At 37.1% G+C, this 22326-nt stretch overlaps 1 protein-coding gene across 1 annotated transcript in view; it reads right to left on the bottom strand.

The window, feature by feature from the left end:
• The window catches only part of LOC126258046 (retinoid-inducible serine carboxypeptidase-like), a 109689-nt gene that overhangs the window by 48467 nt on the left and 38896 nt on the right, over window positions 1-22326 (bottom strand). Inside the window, exon 5 of the mRNA XM_049955610.1 lies at window positions 11581-11782. Coding sequence (XP_049811567.1) covers window positions 11581-11782 — 202 coding nt within the window. The remainder of the gene's footprint in view (window positions 1-11580; window positions 11783-22326) is intronic.

The raw sequence follows: 22326 nt of genomic DNA, 5'->3' as shown, positions 1-22326 counted from the left end.
GCTGTAGTCTTATTTAAGTTAGTTGGTATTTGATGGCAAGCAAGCTGGACAGCTCACTCCAGCAATACAGGAATGGGAGCCTGAGATTGTTAGCTACCAGTGTTGCCACCATGGCTGCACAGAAGCATTGTGCCTGCCAGATCTCAGTGAGCTGTTGCTGTAGGAGGTTCCTGTATGGCTGTGATTCGTGAAACATTTGGTTCTGCATGCCTTAAGATGCATGATGGAAGGACTGGCAGTTGGAAGAGTGATAGTCTGAGATTCACCCTCCTAAGAATGTTTCAAAAATGTCAGCCACAGCCATTTGAATTAGTGAGTTTAATGAGAGAATATACTGAGTGAGAGGGGGATACGGACCCCGACTTATTGCTTTGGATAAAGTGGTGTAGTGAACCACAGCTTTCTGCAGCAGCAAACACTGTTTTAATTATTAACAAAGAGAAATTTGCCGTGGCAGGAGAGGTGCTTTTATAGGAGAGTTACTAATATCAACCTTTGTTTGTTTGTTTGTGTGTGTGTGTGTGTGTGTGTGTGTGTGTGTGTGTGTGGTTTTTTTTGTTGTTGTTGTTGAGGATGTGATATTTCATCTAATATATGCATATGATTCATGGCAGGGGCATCCAGTGATAATTGAGCTACTTGCTACCCTTTTAGAAACAGAGCTATTTAGTGATAGAAAACTGTGTTTGTCACAAGTTGTGAAAAGTTTACTATTCCATTATAAATTTATCTGTTGCTCCAGGTTGCTACTGGACTGCTCAGATATATGTCTAGCAGCATCATTTTTCTAAGGAAATTTTGAACATATCAGTTGACTTGATGAATTGTGTGTAGAGACTCAACACAGCAGGAAAACAAAAGTAAAGAATAGAGTACAAAAGAAAACACAAAGAAAATAAATACATCACCTACCATACTGTTAGTGGCAGTATGATAGCCCTGATGGACAGAGGAAACAGGATAATATTGCAGCACATACTGGAACTTTATAAAGTTTCTTTCCTAATGGTCTGCTCTTATTCAAGACCCCTAACCACCAAGATGAAATGGAATGCTGCGCTTTTGTGAAGTCATTTGAAGACTCTGTGCTTTGGACTAGACAAAAAGGTCTGCAGTTATTACAGATACCTTCTGTACCATTTTATGTCACAAAATAATTACCCACAAAGACAAAGAAAAGTAAGGCCTAGTTTGCTGGATAGAGAAACGTAACATACAAATTAATAGCAATCTAAAACAGACACAATTATTAGAACTTCTATCACAATGGAAGTCAATGTACCCAATTTACCTTCTGGATTAAATGACAAAAATTGCAAAAACAAAGTGATCAGACTGCCTCTCTACCATTGCTATTTCAACGAAATAAAATTTATTTGGTCGCAAGTCAAGTGTCAAGTACCTGTAGAAAGCAAAAATGTTATGTTGACTGAAGTGCCTTTTGAATGACTCAATTGAAAAAATATCCCTGAAGATATGAAGGAACCAGTAGATGATTTACTTTATGAAGATCTTTCACAAGGTCTCATAAATTTCGGCAACTTAACTGAGTTCTGAAATTAGAAGGGAAATTCAAGTTGGAGTTAATCCACAGTCAGCAATCTGCACTGTTAGGATTTTAACTAATTACAATGTTTCAAGATGTTTGTAAATTTAGGAACCTCTGATTACTTTGTATAAGTCATTGAACTGCCAGCATAATTTCATATATCGCAGGCCATATGAAAACTGATTTTAATGAAAAAATGACTGTGTTTAGTAATACTGGTGTGTTAAAGACCATCGCATTGCTTTTGAAAGCTGGAAACCTTACGGATAAATAATCAATTAGTGGTGCCAGGTAAAACAAAACATAACGATATTATCAAGGTTTTACTGAGTCCAAAACGCAATGCTAATAGGAACTAAAACTGAAACCAAAAGTATTCTCAAATTTTTTGATTCTGAGATAATTGATTGTGTTATTGCAAACATCAATAGACAGATAAATAACAAGAGATCATCTGTGATTTACATAGGGACAGAGACTGCAGAAACACCTCTGATTCTGAAACAATGGCTCTCTTAGGAGCATTGTTTCTCATTGCTGTACAAAAAGGAGTATGCTCAAACGTATTATAGCTGAGGGCATCGGATGGCACAGGGATGATTATTCTCAGAACAGCATTTAGCTGGAAGCGCTTTCTGTTCTTGCTCCAGTCACTGAGGTTTGAAGTTTTATGATACTATAACGAGAAAAGAGCAACTTGCAACTGACAAAACTGCTGCTGTCTGCAATCTCCAGCCTGCATTTTTGAACAACCACAGAAATAACTACAGCCCAGGGGAGTTCGCAACCATAGATGAAATGCGTGTTCATTTTCGTGGGTGTTGTGGTTTTGTGCAGTACATGCCCAATAAGCCTGCAAAGTATGGTCTGAAGTTGTACGCATTGCGTGATAGCAAGGCATTTTAACCTTGCAACTTTGAAGTATACTGCAGCAGACAGAATCCTGGACCATATCTTGCATCTAACTAGCCTATGGATATTGTGAACAGATTAGTTGGACCAATAAAGGGCACTTACAGGAAAGACCTTGTCCCTGTGACAGACTCTTGTGCTTGATCATTATTTAGATTGCACAATAGCTGACAGTTTGGTTCTTCAAGCTGTGTTCAGAAAGACTAATGCTTTTTGATGGATGTTATTATTCTCAGATTTCCAAGTACTCCAATGTTCCCCATTTTAGTTCCGGCAGGTACAGTTCTTATTTAACACTTCTGCCTGTGCTGAGTGGTACCAAGTGATGAACCAGTTTTCCTTCTTTTTAAATCATTGTTGGTCAAGCAAGCTTGGTACTCCCTCTTTTCTTTGAAAAGTGTAATCTCATAGTTTATCTGTTTTAGAACTCAAACTGATTGCTTGTGTAATGTTTTGCTGTCCATTAAATATGCACAAGTAAGTAAGTGTCTTTTAATTGTGCCTGTCTGCAACTTCACGTGTCTCCCTTATGATAAGTAGCCATCTGCCTTTTCCTACATTGTAAATATGTGCAAGTTGTATTTGTGTGTTATTTTACTGTGGGCAGTAGTGGCTGTTCCAACAGCAGGCACCACCCCAGTACTTTGGACAACTGTTAATTCCGGCACTGCCCATTTGGCAGTCATAAACTGCGTAAAGGTTTTGTTGAGTAAATCCACCATGCACTGTGTTGATAAAGTGAAACTGATGTAATTTTTTCTGGCCTTCTGGCCATTTTTTACAAGTGATAGTCTATAGACCATTTAATTGTTTTAAAACCATGTCAGATCAAATAAGGGCTAGCATCAGTGATGTACCTTCACTCATGACACAAGTGATTTCAGAGAATGCACATCCATACAGTTCAAAGGCCCATTTATAGAGGCCACCTGGGTTGCCCCTCTGGCACACACTTTGAGTCACCTAAGAAACAGCATTTTTTAAGCAATCGCAAAAGAATGCTTTCCTATTCTTTAAGCTGTATTACTGTTATCCAGTCTACATGTTCAGTGCTACACACAACCCATATCTTATGCGTTGCTTTATAGAGTACTATGCTCCCTATATTGTGTTTGTTCTTGTTATAACATTTGGGTTATCTTTCCTATATTGGAATTTAATTAATATTTGAAGGGGCGAGTGCCTGACATTAGTTTTCTGATTTTTCTGCATTAGCAATGAGAAGCCTAGTGTCTGCTTTACCTTTCACATACTAAAGTTTCTTTAATATTTGAAGGGGCTAGTGCCTCACATCTATTTGTTGATTTTTCTGTATTTATTGCTTTCAGTCACTAATCATTATAAGGGCTAGTGCCCATTTCCAGATAAGGCCATAAATGAATTCCCATATGTAGTTAAAATGGAGGCTCTAAAATTGATACATTAAAAGATAGTTGTCATCCAAGAAGTTTCCATGATCTGGTAAATGTCTTCAATCTCAAGTTACATGTACAAAATCCAACAAGATGATGTCAGACCTAACAAACATTGGCAGATCAAATAATTCCTCAGAATAGGCAAATGATGGAAGTAATAAACACTACAATCTCAGATCATGATGGACAATTGGTAGAATGTTTCCTCTGAAAAAAATACTGTTAGGATATAGTCAGCTGAAGCTAGAAAATTTAAGTAGACTACAAACTTTATTAAAGGGAGAAGACTGGAGGGAAATACACTCAATAAAGAACATACCGGAGAGACAGGAATACTTTTGCTCATTACTAGGCTACTATATAGGGTGTATCAAAAAGGATGGCACAAACTTACACGGCTGAAAGTACATGATAATAGAAGCACAAATGTCCCAGTAAACAAGGGACTGCAAATGAGCCACTTGAGAGATAATCATGACTGTATGGCTCCACGCCACCACTGATGGCATTATAACAGCGTCCGGTTTCCCCCTTCTGCACTTGAGGCCGTCCTATGTTCGCTGTTTACACAACAGAACATTGCCAAGAGGTGGAGTTGGAATCACACCATACATGCAGAACATACAGGATGGATACAGTACACAGTCTCAAAGGGTATCATTCATGTCTCATGAGTGCCACATGTGCTATGTTGTAGTTACAATGGAACCATACAGTAACAAAGAGTATGCAGATATGTATTTCATGTATGGTAGGGCTAACGGCAATGTACAGGAGGCTGCACGCTTGTACCAAAAACGTATCTTGATTGAAGACACCTCGAAAGTCTTACATTTACAAGGGTCCACCAGTGCCTGAGAGAGCACAGGTGTTTTGCACATGGCAGAGCAGGAGGTAGGCCTACTCGCGTTGTGCCTGAGGTTGAGGATATGGTGTTGGAAGCAGTACAGCACTCTCCAGGAAACTCAGCAAGAAGAACTATCACACATATGCCTGTACTAAGCCTCAGTAGTGTACAGAGAATTTTACATCACAGTTTACTGTACCCTTACCACCTCCAACAAGTTCAATGTCTCAATGATGCGGACTTGTTCCTAGAATGTTGTTTTGTCAGTAGCTGCAACAGCAGGCTGTAGTCAACCCTAATTTAGCATGTAACATTTTATTTACAGATGAAGCAGAATTCACACGTGATGGTGTGTTTAACTATCATAATACATATTTGTGGTGTGAAATAAACCGACATGCAGTTCATGAGCCACCACATCAGCATAATTTCTCACTGAATGTGTGGTTAGGGGTACCAGGTGATCAACTCACTGGGCCACACATTCTTCCACCACAACTTAATGGATGGAGGTACCTTAGCTTTCTGCAGCATCATCTTCCAGGATTGCTTGAGGATGTTTCCCTTCAACAACGTCAGAGTATGTGGTGCATGCATGATGGAGCTCTGGCACATTTTGCTGCTTGTGTGAGATGGCACAACACACAGATATGGCCGAAGTTGGATAGGTCACAGCAGACCTGTACCTTGGCCTCCAAGAGGTATTCAAAGTACCCTCTGCCACGCACCATCAGGTGGCTTGCCGAGTATGGATGTAGATGTAGAGGATCATCTGATCTAATTCCTTTGGATTTTTCTGTCTGGCGTCACCTCAAAAGCAAAGTGTACAGCACACCCATTAACACAGTTGAAGAACTGGAGCAGAGAGTTGTACATGCTTGTCAAGAATTACAGAATGATCTGGGGTTTTGGAAAGGATTTGAAATTCATTGCAGTGACAAGCACAGTATTGCATCCAGATGCAAGGATAACACTTTGAACACCTCCTTTAACAGGTACCCCATATGTGAAATGTGAGCTAATTGTGATGTACAACCAAATACTAAAGTCTAAATTTCAAATTAATGTATACTAACTAGGACGATGTTTACAATGACATCAGTGGCAGCTTGGAACCATACAGTTGTGATTATCTCACAAGCAGCTCATTTGCAGACCTGTGTTTACTGGGACATTTGTGCTTCTATTATCGTGTACTTTCAACTGTGTAAGTTTGTGCCATCGTTTTTGATACACACTGTATAAATATTGCTTGCCACATTGTAACCAGAAACCTATCTAAGGGAAATACTAAAGGTGGGATCACAGCAGACATTATAAAATCAAGATATGATCTATGAAAACCGAGCGAGGTGGCGCAGTGGTTCGACATTGGACTCGCATTCGGGAGGACGACGGTTCAATCCCGCGTCCGGCCATCCTGATTTAGGTTTTCCGTGATTTCCCTAAATCGCTCCAGGCAAATGCCGGGATGGTTCCTCTGAAAGGGTACGGCTGACTTCCTTCCCCATCCTTCCCTAATCCGATGAGACCAATGACCACGCTGTCTGGTCTCCTTCCCCAAACAACCAACCAAACAACCAACCAATGATCTACGAAAACTGAATAATAAAGAAAACTATACCTAGCACTGGCCCTTATAAGAACAAGAAGAGAGAAAATAGTAGAATAATAAGAGAAACTAAGTCCAGTTTTTATCAAAAAGGAAAAATCAGCATACAGAAATTAGGGCAGAACAACTAGAGAAAGAAAAGAGAAAAATACTGAGAAAAATACTAGAGGTGGGGAGAGGTGGATGCAAAGACCTAGGGAAGAATTGTACTGGAACATAAGAACAATATCCGGGGAAATCATACTCAAAAGGACAAGGTTTGCTAGACATATAGTTAGGATGAGTATGGACAGAATGACGAAGAGCGTGTGGGAAGCAACAGGGAGGACAAGGGGAAAGACAAGAACCAAGTGGGTTGTTGAACTTCGGAAGGACTAATTGGAATTGGGGATCAAGGTCGAAGGAAAGGAAAATTGGAGGAACAAATATACACTGACCAATATGCCGGAGATCAATGACAGAGAAGAATACAGGAAAAGATTAGAGTGTCACCAGTGGAGCCAACAGGAGAAATGGAAACTGAAGATCTCGGAAGAAGAGCGGGAGAGAAGAAGAGAGAGAATGAAGAGGATCTAGGAGAAGAAGAGGAAAATGCAGTCCATAAAGGGGCTACCCGTGGTCTTACAGAGGCTGTAATGCAAGAAGAAGAAGAAGAAACGTTTCTAACAAATACTATGTGATCATACAATAAATAGCACAGGAAAGGATCAGACTGAAAAGATAGCAGTAATATAATTTTAGAGAAAGATGGGAAGGGATTTACAGATCCAAATGTCATCAGCACTGTTTTTAATCGACATTATGTTGAAGTAGACCTCCCCAGGCAATATCACCTTGTCAGAGGCACCTTATGTGCCAGGTGGAGAGGCTTGTGTGCTCTTAAGGAGGTGGGAGACTATGCCGGTGGTGGTGTAGCTGCTGGCAGGATCACCCAAGCTGGATTTGCCACAGCAGAGAAGCCAGACAAAGTGTGTCCCACACCATAGGGTAGGGGATGCAGACTCTATAGATTAGGTCATCAACCTCTCTAAGGGAGCTAACCCAAAATAAAAGCCTGGTTCTCCAGGTTGGGGGTTGAGCACAGGATCAATACCCTGCCTTGTGAAAAGCCATCGCTGTGTTTAATTTAACAAGGAATGCCAGTCTGCCCTTGTGAAGATAAATTGTGTCAAGGAAAAGGAATATGGATAAACCAGTGCTTAAATTTGCAACATGGAATGTGCATACACCGCTGCAGATAAGAGCTATGGATAGTATTGTGGAAGAGATGCTAAGGTATAGAATGGAAGTCGTTGCACTTCACAAAATCAGTTGGTAGGGTAGGGGTGCAATTCATAAACATAAATTCTACCTATATTATTCGGGGAAAGATGAAAGACAGGGGGAGCAAGGGGTTAGGTTTATACTTTCCAAAGATGTGGAAATCTGTTATTGCTTTGACTCTATATAATGAAAGAATATGCACTCTGCATATCAAAGACAAATTTCATAATGTGACAATTGTAAATGCATATGCACCAACAGAATAATCAGATGAAGACATGGTAGGTGATTCCTATCATCAGTTACAGGAGGTTTGTGATAAAATAACTAAATATGACTCCAAAATAGTCAACTGTAATTCCAAACTCAGCAAAAAAGACGCATCTTTGGTAAAGAAAGTCTGCACTGTGAAACTACTAATAACTGCATGAGAGTTGCCGAATTGTAAACAAGTTGAAGGCATAAAGTACCTGTTTCTCAAGGAAAAATATTTACAGAGGGACCAGAAAAATATCAGGAACAAATGAAGCAAATCAAATAGACCATATATTGGTACTGAAGAGGTGGGCATCTGATATGGAAAATGAGCACATTTTCCGAGGAGCTAATTCCGATTCTGATCATTATCTAGTATGAGCCAAAGTGAGGCAGAAACTTGCTATGGCTGCCAAAGGAAATAGTACCAAAGTAAAGAAATGGAATATAGAACAACTGAAGGATGGGTCTACTGTTCAAGAGATCAGAACAGATTGAGTTACAAGCAAAAGATAGTGCAGGGCATATATAAAAAGAATGGAATTCTAATAAAAATAATATTCTGACAACATCACATAAGGAGAATTATAAATGAAGACTGGTATGATGATGAATGCAGACGGCCTGTGGAACAGAAAAAGGGGCAAGACTCAAGTGCTTACAGCAAAATACAAGATCAAATAAGGCATTATATAATGAAAAGAGAATAGACACAGCAAGGGTATGTAGGAGAAATACAGAGGAAATGGAAGAGCACTATCAAAGAAACAAGAGCATGAAGTTTTATAATAAAATTAAAGAAGGAACTCAAGAATACAAACAAAAATATTAGCTCATAGGGCAAAGAAGGAAATTTGCTGACAGATAAATAAGATGTACTGGACAGATGGACAGAATGCTTCAAGGATTTCTGGAGGGCAATCCTATCAGGAGAGTGCAGCCACTCTATTACACTGCAGATCCCGAGAGAGAAGAACCCACATTAGAGGAAGTACAGAAGGCAGTGCACTGTCTAAGAAATCTATAAAGCACCAGGAACTGGTGGGGTAACTGCAGAACTGTTGAAAAAATGCGGAAACTAGTCTCCATAACTGAATACACAAACTTATAAAGTTGTTATGGAACCAGGAAAGAATCCCAGAAGAGTTGACCTTAGTGATAATCAATGCTGAATGTAACCTATAGGAGTCTCTCTAGTATTGTCTACAACAGGCTTGTTTCACATGCAGAAGAGATTCTGGGAGAATATCAGTGTGGACTTCGGCCTAATAGGTCAATGACAGATAAGATATTTTTGCTGCAGCAAATACATGAAAAGGTGTACAAGTATAATATATATTCACTCATAACCTCTACATAGACTTCACACAGGATTTCAATGGTCTTGAGAGGACAGAAATACTAAATGATTCCCTACAGCTTGGTATAACACCTAACTATGTTTCAATTATGCAAGCAACTTATCTGATTCCAAGGCTGCAGTGCAAGTGGATGGAGAACTCAGGAAATGGTTTAACATTAGTGAAGGAGTCAAACAAGTAGGTGCCTACTCTACAATTCTTTTTAATCTGTTTCTTGAAGCAGCAATTCAAAAACTTCAAATGTCTGGTTACATAGGCACAAAGTAAACTTTTTTAGGTGTGTATATGCTGATGACATAGGTATTATTAGCAGAAGAAGAGTTTCACTAGAGAGAACAATAGGTGAGCTGAAAGAAGCCACACCACCTAGAGGCTTTGCTATTAATGAATTGAAGACTAAGTACAAAAATTTCACCTGGAAGGAACATTTCAACTTGGATGAAATACCAATAACTTGTTTCAATTTTGAACATGTGCAAAATGTTGACTATCTTGGATCTAATAATGATAGATCAGATTCCATGTCAACTGAAATAAAACAGTTCATCCTAGGTGATAGATGCTTTCACACTTTCAAGAAATTGTAATAAGGTTATTACCAGCCCAGCAGTAATTTACAAATGCTTCACACTTTCAAGAAATTGTAATAAGGTTATGACCAGCTCAGCTGTAATTTACAAATGTGAAACTTGCACACCAACATTTATTTATTAGCAGCAGCACAGGATATTTTAAAGCAGGGTTCTGTCCAATATCTATGGGACAGTTCAGGATAACAATGGTTTCTGGAGATTTAGATGAAACACAGAGCTGGATCACCTTATACAAGAAGCTGACATTATAAGAATAATAAAAAGTGGGAGAATAGCCTGGCTTGGATGAAAACCTAAAAATGTTTTTGGATGGAGGCCAGATGGAATAAGACAAAGAGGAAAGCCACAAAAGCAATCGACAGATGATGCTGAAGAAGATGTAAAATCCCTCAGAGTTACAGGGCAACAGAGAACTGCACTGGAGGGCAGAATGGAGGAAACTTGTTGAAGAGGCTGAGGCCCAGGCAGGATTGTAACGCCATGAGAAAAGGAAGATGTGGAAGTAGTGGAAAAACTCATAAAGCAGTAGTTCCCAAAAATAAAGAAATATGAATAACGTATCCAACATCGCAGAATGTATTTTTCTTCTGTCAGCAAGTGAATCGTAGGTGGCAAAAATAATACACTCTCCAAAACCCAAAAACACAGAAGATCTTGATGGAATATTGTTTGTGTAGTAAAGTACAGTGTTCATTGACTAGTGAGACCTCTGGCTGATTTGATTAAGTCAACTATGGAAAATGCGATATTTCCTAAATGTCTGAAAAAGAAGGAATGCAGCACCTATGCATGTTCATAGGTTAGTGAAGTTTCAAATGGGGGGCTGTTGCATGCATTATAAATCAACCTCTAGACAATCATACAGAAATAAATTTAGAGAACTTTTTATCTTCACTGCCCCTTCACTATACATATGTGCTACAATTATTTGCTGGAATGCAAACAGTATGGTACTTAAATAGAGACATACATGATTACAATACAAGAAATAGGGACGATTATTATCTACAAAGGAAGTGGCTCAAGTTAACTAAAAAAGATTGTACAACTGTTGGTCACATTTTATACAATAAATTACCTCACAGAATAGAATGCATTGGGAAGACATCAGGTCTCAGAAATAAATTGAAAGGTTATTTAGTCTCTTTACCTCTATATAGTCTAAAAGGATACCAAGCTAAATGGTTGAGAGGATATCCCTCTAAACCAGAAGGACATCTCTAAACCAGGAAGCACGAATACACAATATATGTATTTTCTCATTGCTGCCGCCTACTCTTTTAAATTATTCTGAGTGCCTTGGACAGACATAGTGCTACAAAGTGAGATTGACACAGTGTAAGATGTTAAAGATTAGTGGGTACACACTGTACACTGCAGAAGTGAAATGATGAATGTGTAAAATTGTGAAAATGTGAAGATTAGATGTGAATTTTGTCTGGTCATCAAATTCTTATCACTCATGTTTTTATCTCATTCAGCTTATGTTAAGGAAATCTTGGTTTGGTGCTGGGTATTTACCTAAGGATGATAAATTAAATTTTGACTAAATTATGTGAATCTATGGTATGTTATATATATAAATGGAATTGTAATTGTGTATGTCCTGACTACATCTATACAATGCAAATTTTCTACAAATGGATTAATGAATAAATAGATAAAAATAAATAAATTATTGTTAGCACTTTTTTTACTTGATAGTTGTACCTGAATAAAATGATTTAAAAATATATAGTATGAGAATAATAAAACACCTCAAAATATATTTACCTTGTTTGGCCATGTGCCTTCCATAACCGTACACTTTGTACAGTATATTGTAGAAATCTATATTGTATGTTACTGATAAAATGATACTTTCTGTAGTTGACCATAATGATGTGGCCAAACTATAATCTCCAGCATTGATAGCATTCTTTGTTAACTGAGCATACCGATCAATTTGAGCATAACCTTCGCTATCTACCATTCCCTGTGAATATACAAAAATAAAATCATTCTAGCATGAACCATAAATAATTTTATTCATTTGATATTTACATGAAGATAGATCCTCACTCATCAAATGCAGGATGCACTGAGCATGAAACAGGTACCTAAAAAGGTTTTCATCAGTCCTAACAAATATAAACTACCACCTGACACCTAAATGGGATGACTGCCCATCTTATGTGGAGTGGATGGTGAGAAAAATGGAAGTGACGTGATTTGGGCAGAGGGGAACGACAATGGGATAGAAAGTGCTTAGGTAAGTTTGTGCTGCAGTAGAAAAAGCAGCTGCACATTCGCCGAGAGCTAGACTAGAAGATCAAGGGATTGTCTGGAGAATCAGCAAGAAGAAAATTGGGTTGTACTGTTTTATTAAGTTCAATGGGAAAATACAAGAGAAATCTACTTTGTCATGGAATGGTCAGTATATAGTTTACAGAATGTGTGAGAGAGTATAAAATAATTAGTACATAACAGAGAAAATTCCCACTTACTGTGAGAAGCTCCGATATGTAACAGAATGAATGTGCCACAAGGAAATATTTCAACTTGCATATGAATACTTGGAAGTCTGTCACTCAGTTTATTCAGTGCAGCTGGAAGCCTATTGAAAGTTAAACCTGTTTAATAGTGCACAGTTTCATGTACAATGCTTAGATGTGTCCTTTCATGGGCTGTGGAAACAATGACAGACAAGGAACTGGTGACTTCACAATGTGAAATTCCACATTCCACTAAATTGCAAAACATGAAAGGAAGAATCTGCTATACCTGAATTTTGCTTCCTGGAGGGGAACTTGGACAATGAGGGGCAGCCACTGTTTTAGTTTGCAAGCAGAATGTAGGGGATGCCATATAGTATTAATTCATGTAGTGCTGAACTCTGCATTTAGTGGTTTTTATATTATAATAGACATGGTATATGAATATAAGCTGTTTCCAAGCACCAGCACATTGAATATGATCTCTAAAATGCACTGTTTCTGTTATAATTTGATATAATAATACCATGTATTGGTAGTTGTAGGCTTCTCATATTTCATGCTTTTTGTATTATGTCTTCAATGTAACAAAAGTGTGCCATTTCAGTGCTATCAAAAGTGAGCTGTTTTTGGTACAGTTTCTTATAGTTAAATATCAAGTAATGACACCTGTGGCTACAGCCTTTAGATGTATGCAAAAGTTTTATATGAAGTAACTTAGCCACAAGGGTCTTGTACAAACTGTAGTGTAACAGATAGACTATGAAATGTACTGGGAAATGTAGCAGTTTTGTGTGTGGCTACTATCAATTGTTTTCCACCCTGCGTTTTCTAAAAGATTCTGGCATTAATTTAATAGAAGTATGTTTTCTAATACTCAATCTTAGTTTTTATAAATATGTATTTGCTGTAATTCTTGTTTTATAGGTCAACAACTGGAACATTTCTTCAGTGGCCAGAAATCTTAACAGGACTGCCAGTCTATGTCAGGAAGTAAACACAGGCCACATTGGAAATTTTTGCTCTTACAAAACTTTGTGTGATATATATATATCCTCCATCGGAGGTTTGAGTCCTCCCTCGGGCATGGGCGTGTGTAACATCCTTAGCTTAAGTTAGATTAAGTAGTGCGTAAGCTTAGGGACCAATGACCTCAGCAGTTTGGTCCCATAAGATCTTATCATATATATACCATATATACTGTATATATTAGCTAGTAGAGTTGAAAATGCCTCTTTTTCCTCTTTTTCCTTTCTAAACTAATTTCTATGTTGAAACCAATGTGATAAAGTTTGTCACTTCAGACTGATGGCAATTTAAGTATATTATCTGCTGACAATATGATTTGTTATAGCCTACCACTTACACTGTGAAGCAAAAATTCTTCATTTTACCACAGACATACCAAACACACACTAACAGCTAAAATTATACTACAAAACTGCTTCATTAAATATAATCTACAAGCAATAATTTCTATTAAGCAGCTACAACAGATAAAACATGTAGGAGGCATGTCATTCAATTTCTGTGTCTCAACTTGACACTATGTATGTCACTATCAAAGCTCCAGCCGCGTGGTCTGAGGAGCCTTGTCACGGTCCCCGCGGCTCCCTCCGTCTGTGGTTTGAGTCCTCCTTCGGGCATGGGCGTGTGTAACATCCTTAGCTTACATTAGTTTAAGTTAGATTAAGTAGTGCGTAAGCTTAGGGACCAATGACCTCAGCAGTTTGGTCCCATAAGATCTTACCACAAATTTCCAAAAATTTCACAGCTCCATGAACACAAAGTACATGTGCACAGTGATTTCAAGATATCCCCTGCACACAAACAAAGACTACTGCTTTGGATCTAGCATATTTTATCAATGTTAAACGATTTTATTTCATTTTATAACTCTTGTAAAAAAATCTGTGCATATTGTTTACTGTGTGCTCTGCAGCTATTATCTTTGACATGCTTTTCATGTTATTCTGTACACTTCTAAAAGTTGGTCATTATGTTTTAATAATGTAATAAAGTGTCAGGTATTTGTGGAAACCTTGTGTTCCCTGCACCAATATCCCAACAAGTTATAAGCCCAGTGTAGTGTCCATGATTTGTAAAGTAAATACTTAATCCCATTTTTTCATAATTTGTGGTAAAATTATAGTTGTGATGGAGGCATGGAAATGGATACAACATTGGCTATCTTCAAGCAAAACCCGAATGGAACTGGAATCATTATTTCATGATATATCTGAATGTAAAATGTATGACCCTCTTTTGCAGATCTTTTTTTTAAAAATTCAGAAAATTTGTTAGCCACATATCTACACTGAAAACATTGTAGAATGATGTAAGAAACGTTTTTCTTGTTTAAATCCAGTGGACTGTTGATGTCTAAAAGTGATGGAACAGTTGGTAATCTCAAAACACAGTGATATACTTATGGAACAGCTTTACAAAATAATGAGAAAGATTCTAGATTAGGTTCAAACAACAGAAGCAATTTTCTATTGAGTTCAAGTAGCAGAAGAACATAATCTGCAATAACTGCAAAACCATATTGTCTGATCAAATAACATTTTGAGTGGATAGCAGATGGATGGTTACCAAAATAACATGTAAGCTGCAATTTTCCCTTTCAGTGTTTTGTGTAAGAAATTACAGTTTCTTGCTGTGAATCAATTACGATGTCCTATGATTCCCACAAAGAAAGTTGGTGTGTGGATAATGGCACAACAACAGGGGAAGTTCAGGGCTGCTACCACCCCTCCCACCCTCCTCCCCCACTCCCAAAAAATCATGCCCTGTAACACAGACACACATATTTATAAAGTATTAACTTGATCAGGGTGTACATGGTGTCCCATTTATCTTGCCCACCATAAATAACTGTTTGTCCTGATGCAAATTACAAAATGTTTCAAGCAAATGTTCTTTAGCTATCAGGGGGACATCAGTCAGCATGACTGCCTTTGTTGTAGCTTTGTTTTTTTACAAAGATATGAACAGTGGTATGTCATTTTTAAATGCCACCCTGTATTTTTTATTCAGTGATTCATGTCCTCTCCTAAAGACCTATTCAAAAATGCATCACAGAGTACCATTCACTGAAACACAACATTATATCACAGAGTACCATTCATTGAAACACAACATTATTAATTACATAACACAACACTGACTTTGAGCCCAGGATCACAATCTCATCCACTTGCTGGAGTTGTCTTGTCTGAAAACAAATGAAAACCAAGTAAGAACATAACACAAAATTGACTTTGACTCTCCGGTACAATTGCCCAGGAGCAGAACATTCAAAGGTGCTCAGAGTGGTGACCCTGGACACCAAAACCCTGGTGCACTCATTGAATGAAAGAATTATTTACTGCTTCCAGTGTTGCCTGCTGAAGAGAATTACAAGCAAGCACGATACTTTCCTGCATGTCCTCTGGATTTGTTGGAATATCGCAATAGACAACGTCTTTAATGCATCCCCAACAAAAAAAGTCCAGAGGATTTAAATCAGGAGACATAGCAGGCCAATCCATCTGGCATGACACCTTCAGTTCAGACCATGACGTGCACGCAAGGCATTATGTGCTGGACATCCATCGTGTTGATACCGCAACAGCATTCTTCATCCAGAAGAAGAGGAAGAATTCATCTGAGGAAGTTGGCATACACTGTGCCATTTAGACTACCATTGATGAAATAAGGGCCAATAATTGTAGTAGCAAGGATCCCACACCAGACGTTAACTCTCCACTGACGCTGATGTTCCATCTGTCTAACGAATCATGGGTTGTAGCTGGACCAATAATGCATGTTCCTTGTATTTACCTGTCCTTTGTCTGAGAAGTAACATTCATCGGTAAATAGAACACTGGAGAAGAAGTTTGAGTTGATGAGGATTTGTTGCTGTGCCCACTGACAGAACGGTACATGACTCTGGAAATCATTCCCATGCAATTCTTGGTGTAGGTGTACACGGTAAGGATGGAATCGGTGACGTGTAAGAATACAATGTACGCGGGTTTTAGGAATGTCAGTCTCATGTTCAAGCTATAGTGTGCTTGTGGATTCATACCAATGGAAGCGAGAACAGTAACTTTGGCAGCTTCATCTGTGCAAGAGCTACAATGACTGCATTGTCATGGGTTGAAACTTCCTGTTTCCTGAAGTGTTGCAACAAGACGAGAAAACATCTGTTGGGAAGGTGGGTTCTTGTCAGGATATTGCTCTCTGCAGGCAGTTCCACTGCCTGCACAGCATTCCACCTAACTTCAACAACAACAATAAAAATAACATTATGTCAATATGTAGGAAGGACAGCCTTTACTGTATGCCTACTCTGCACAACAGTATTTAAAAGGACTAAACTACTGTACTAAATGTACCTGTACATAAGAAAACCGTATTGCAATTACTGTTCTGATAACTAACATTCCCCATAGATGAGTAGCATTTCTCAACACAAAATTTTTGGGTATGTATGTTGATCAACAATTAAAATGGGCTGAACATATTAGGATGCTTGGGAAAAAAATTAGCACAGCATGCTATGCCTTACGAATATTAGTCACTGTGTACAATGGTTCATGCCAGAGAATGGCATACTTCGTACAAATACATTCTATAATAAGTTATGGCATAACATTCTGGGATGCAAATGCCCAAAATGTGAACTATGTGTTCAGATTGCAAAAACGAGCTATCAGAATAATGAGCAAGAGTCACAAAAGAGCACACTGCAGTGAGCTATTTAAAAAGTGGGGTATTCTGACTATCCCAAGTGAATATATCTTGCAAACTACAGTTTTTATTCACAAAAATATTGAGCAATACTTAGCAAACAGCTGCATACATGATCACCAAACTAGAAACAGTAATTGCTTGCACCTAGACAGAATGAATAAAACTAAAACCCAAATCACTATGTTTTACCAAGACGTCAAGATATACAATAAATTGCCAAAAGAAATCAAAAGCATAAAGGAACTCTGTAAATTCAAAGCATTCCTTAAAGAATATTTATTAAAAATAGTTTTTACTCGACTAGAGAATTCATTCAGCATAAAATTGGCATAAATAAATAATCAGGTTAATGAATTATAAAGTGGACGTTCTAGATTGTAATTTACCCATACAAGTATTACAGGAGACTTCTGATAAATTTCTTTTGATTGAAGCAGGTTCTTCAGAATTATGTAATTCAATGATAAATTGTGTGTGTAATATACATATATGTATTACGAATTTATTTTATATAGCTTGTATTTCATTACATTATATGACAAAATAATGTACATATGTGTGTATGATGATGACATCCATACAAAGAAATTTGTTTACGGATGAATAAATAAATAATAAGTGCTGGGAGTGTCAATGTCAATGTTGCGTTATATAATTAATAACCTTGTGTTTCGGTGAATGGTACACTGTGATGCATTTTTGTATAGGTCTTTAGGAGAGGAAATGAATTACCAAATAAAAAACACATGGTGCCATTTAAAAAAGTCATATCACTGTTTATATCTTTGTGAAAAAAACAAAGCTACAACAAAGACAATCATGCTGATTGATTTCCCCCTGATGGAGTTTTATACATAGACATAGAACTTACTGGAAATTTAAGAAATGAAACCCAGTAAAAAAGAATATGTTTTGGAAAGGTCTTTGATGCGCACTAACATGTATGCTGCATATTTTAATATTACAAAAGTATAAATACAGATTCCACCAAGCATTCCGGAGCACTGAAATCAAGATAGAGATGCCAGTCATAGCTCAGGTCACATCATCTCACCATCCAATGACAGAGCATAGGACACATGACATAATCAGCCAATAGCAACACAATACAAAGTAGTGTGAACACAAAAATAAGATAAGATAAGATACATCAGACAAGTGTGCAAGTAAAACTTTAAATAATGACATAAATGTCTGGTCTTCTGGGCCTGAAATTTTTCTTAGTGGCTAGTCCCCAACATGGAAAGTTTTAATGAGAGTCAAATGCTCTGTGATTTAAAAAATTCATCACACATAACATAGTTCATCTTGAATAATAGGAAATCTACTTTGAAAATAATACTTCTCAGACTACTACTCACAATATTTTCCCTCAACCTATTAGAAATAGATTCAGGTGAGCAGTTACCAGAGAGTGCTAGAAAACAAACATTACTTCACATACACAGCTACAAAGACATAAGAAGCCATTGCTTGGTGTATGCCCTACTCATTTGCCTTTGTTGCATTTCTGTTCACAATTTTGTGAATAGTGGACCATCATATTACTATGTGCAGCACTGCAGCATGTTGTTCCAAAGGAACATAAGGAGCTATTGTACTCAGGGTAATTTTTTTATCATATCCTATCCAGATAAGGAATGCAAAATTAGAAAGCAGTCCTTGGCATAACATTCATATCAAAACTAGACTCTACAACTCAAAGTATACCAATATTTTACTATGTGGTGATTATAACATATGTTTTTTTTTTTATTTGTACTCTGCAATGCTGTTATATAGCATTTTCAGTCAGGTTTAAATCCACACACCATTGCAAAAAGCTAGTAAGAAAGAATACAAATTTCTTGCAAAAATAAAAAAGGCTGTTTGTATCCACCAGAACTAAGAACAATAAGCTTTTCATGACTTTTTCAGACTGTATAAAAATTAACAAGGTTATTTGTGAAGCCAAGAAACTGTATAATTGGTAGTTTATATTCTACTCCAGGAGTAAGTTTAAAGCCTTGTGGGGAGTTAAAATGATAAAACATGGTGTGTTGCCATGCTGTAACTTACCGAAGAATTGTGTTCTGTAAATTTAAGATATAATCAACACAAATAAAGAAATAATGTCAACCCTAGGGGAGGTACCACAAAAGTATTGAAACATATCTTGTGATGGAAAAACTTTTGTAAACTATGTAAAATTCTTCTAAGGCTGTCAATATATTTTAAACAAAAGATTTTAGTCAATATTACTGACCAAATTTCCCTGCTTACTAATCTTCAAGTGGATATTTACGTACATTCATATGTACATAGGATGAAGAGAGCTCACATTATGTCATAAAAGAAAAGTACATTGGAGGATACTCTAAGGGTTTCGGAATTTCATAAACCATCACTGTATTATCTTACGTTTAGTTCTTTGTTATGGCTTAAAGCCATACATGCCAGAAGATGAAAACATGCACTTGAAATCACAGGTGCTGACTCTGTGATACCTGAGGGGACCTGAGCCCCTGAGCCCCCTCAAATTTGTAAAATCACAAAATTATGTTGAAATTTATTATTTTCCTTGTTTGACGATAATTACCTTTTAAAAGACATTCAGTAATGAGTTAAAACAAATAATTATTATGGTAGTAAGTAGGTTAACTGAAAACGAGTGGTGTGAATTGTGATAATGTTATGGTGCTGCAGACACACTTAGAGTTAGTCCTGGTGCGCGAACCTCCAGGTAAAGTCTGGCATTGGTGGGCCAGTGCTGCAGCTGTAGCAACATCAAAAGGATTGGAGCAGAAGTGTGTGGAACCCTCTGCCTCACATGACAGTTTTAAACACTTTTGAGAATTGTGTATAAAAGAGAAACCTTCACAAGTTGATGATCCTTTGCTTCCTCGGAATTGAAGTATACCATATAAGTGTGAAAACAACAAAGCCAGCTCACCACACACTTTCAAAACCCCAAAGGAATACTACAAAGCTATTTACATTGAAGTTTGTAAAACAGTGCAATCTTGCATTACTGAGAGGTTTGCTTCAACTGGACTCACACAGGTCAGTTGAACAAGAGTTCTTGCTTGTAGTAAACAGAGGTGATACAAATTTGGAAAAATCAACTGAGTTTTTCAAAAATGACCTAAACATTGAGAGACTGCACTTACACTTGAATATGTTAGCCGATATCACTAATAAAAAATAACTGGACTTAAAAAACATGCATGATGTAAGAAAGTACATTACACAAGAGACTGCAGTCGGAGAAATGTTATGTGAAGTAGTGAAATGCATTAAGTTTCTCCAAGTAGTTCCAGTCACGACTTCAACAACAGAACAGTCATTCAACATCCTTAGATGTCTGAAGTCATCTCTCCAATCAACAATGGGACAGAAGTGATTGAACAACTTGGCTGTTCTTCATGCCCACCGAGATGTTTTGGATGAATTGGGTATCAGACCAGTCATCAACGGCTTCATATTCAGTAATCCAGTCAGGTGGCCAACATTTGCACCATTCTAAAGACACTCTAGCCCTACTAATGGCATTTAGAGCAATATTAAAAATCTTTATAAGATAGAGAATTAAATACATACATAATGTTAAATTTTCAATTTCGAAATATTAGTACTAGTTTAGTACTGTATTACTATATTACTATAGTTCTGTATTAGTTATTTTCAAATACTTAAATATTTTTAGTTGAGTAAGACCCATTTAAAACCTGCTGTTTACGAACTTTTTGACTGAAAGTATTAGGCATACTGTATTAACTTTATTAACTGTATTAAAGCATTAATTTTGAGATATTGTTTTTATTCAATGTAAGCTTAAATTAGCTATTTCACTTAATAATCAAAGTGCTATTACTATGCTACAGCAATATTTTATGTTTTATTCTTTTAATGATAGTTTAGTATTTATTTAAATATAATTTCAGTCTTTTCAGAGGTATATATTTACTGCTCTGTAATAGTCTATAAGCATGATTTTTACTGTAAATTAAATTAGCTTTTTATGAAAATACTGTGCGAGTTTATGTTTTGTTTCTTTTTTCACAGCCAAAAAATGTGTCAGGGTTGTCGAGTTTCCCAGAATGTCAAGTTATTGAGAGTCCAGTTTTCAGGGCTCTAATTTTGATCATATGACTCTAAAATGCTTTAAAAAACTTAGAAACTCGCTATTTATCATCTAAAGTATAGAAAATTTCCTGGGGCACTGGGGCAAGACTCCCAGTGTGTGCCCCCCCCCCCAATACTTTTTATAAGCCGGCACCCCTGCTTGAAATTCAGTGAACAGTCAAAACTAACCAATAGTGTGAAATGAAACACGTAGTTTCAATTAAACTAAGTGCCTCTGTAGAAAAGATTAATAAAAGCCAACTTTCTTTAGCAGATCAACAAAAATAACTTCATTGTTCTGCAAGATGGTTAATGCTTGACTGCCAATAATGTGGAAATTAAGTAAAATCAGACATTTGAAATTAGGAATATATTTTACTGTGGTAATTATATGAATGTATTTTAATTCACTTGATAGTTCCTAGCCACAGAAATCTGTTTTGTTTTCATTTGACGTGAGAGCTGCAAACAAAGAGAAAAGAGCAAAATATTGAAATGCAAATACGGGTCATGTGGAGACCATGCCTCTCCCCACTATATTTCAGACTTCTCTGTGAAAGCATGAATCTGGCAGCTTGGGTGTGCCAGAAAAATTTTTCCGGGTAGCGTCTGCCTGCTTGCTGCTACTGCTTATACAGCTACAAGTAACACTTCCAGTAGCCAGAAGCGGGAGAAGCTGCTGCTCGTATGTGACTCAACTGTGCATATATGTGAGCCCTCTGGCAACTACTCAAACAAACCTAATGTAAGCAGTTGTGATGTTACGCTCATCAAAATCAGTTTGTTTTTATGAAGTATGGCAGTCTTCGTCCTAACGCCTTTGACACATTTCACTGTTGGATGTGTTATACCTTTTCTTTGCAATTTAAGTTTTATTTTGGTGTTTTTCTCTCATTTATGTTTTATTCTGCAGTATTGGGATAAAGTAAAATTCTTTGTCCCAGTATCAGTTCTCACCAGTCAAAATTACTAAAAATTTAACTGAAAATTAAAACAATGACAAATTCCTGGAGTTACAAAAAATTCCCAGATTTTTCCCAGTTTCTTCCTGGATGAAAAAATTCTTGGGTTTTTCCCAGATTTCCTAGTTGTCCTGGTGTGCATACACCCTATTGAAGGAAGTTAGAAAATGTAATGCATATTTACTAGTAGTGAGCACAGCATGAGACATTTTTCATGAAATCTAAAAACTATTTATTCA

This window comes from Schistocerca nitens, chromosome 1 (genome assembly GCF_023898315.1).
Source record: "Schistocerca nitens isolate TAMUIC-IGC-003100 chromosome 1, iqSchNite1.1, whole genome shotgun sequence".
Classification (NCBI taxonomy): domain Eukaryota; kingdom Metazoa; phylum Arthropoda; class Insecta; order Orthoptera; family Acrididae; genus Schistocerca; species Schistocerca nitens.
The sequence above is the reverse complement of the archived record's forward strand: the minus strand, read 5'-3'. Positions and strand labels throughout refer to the sequence as shown.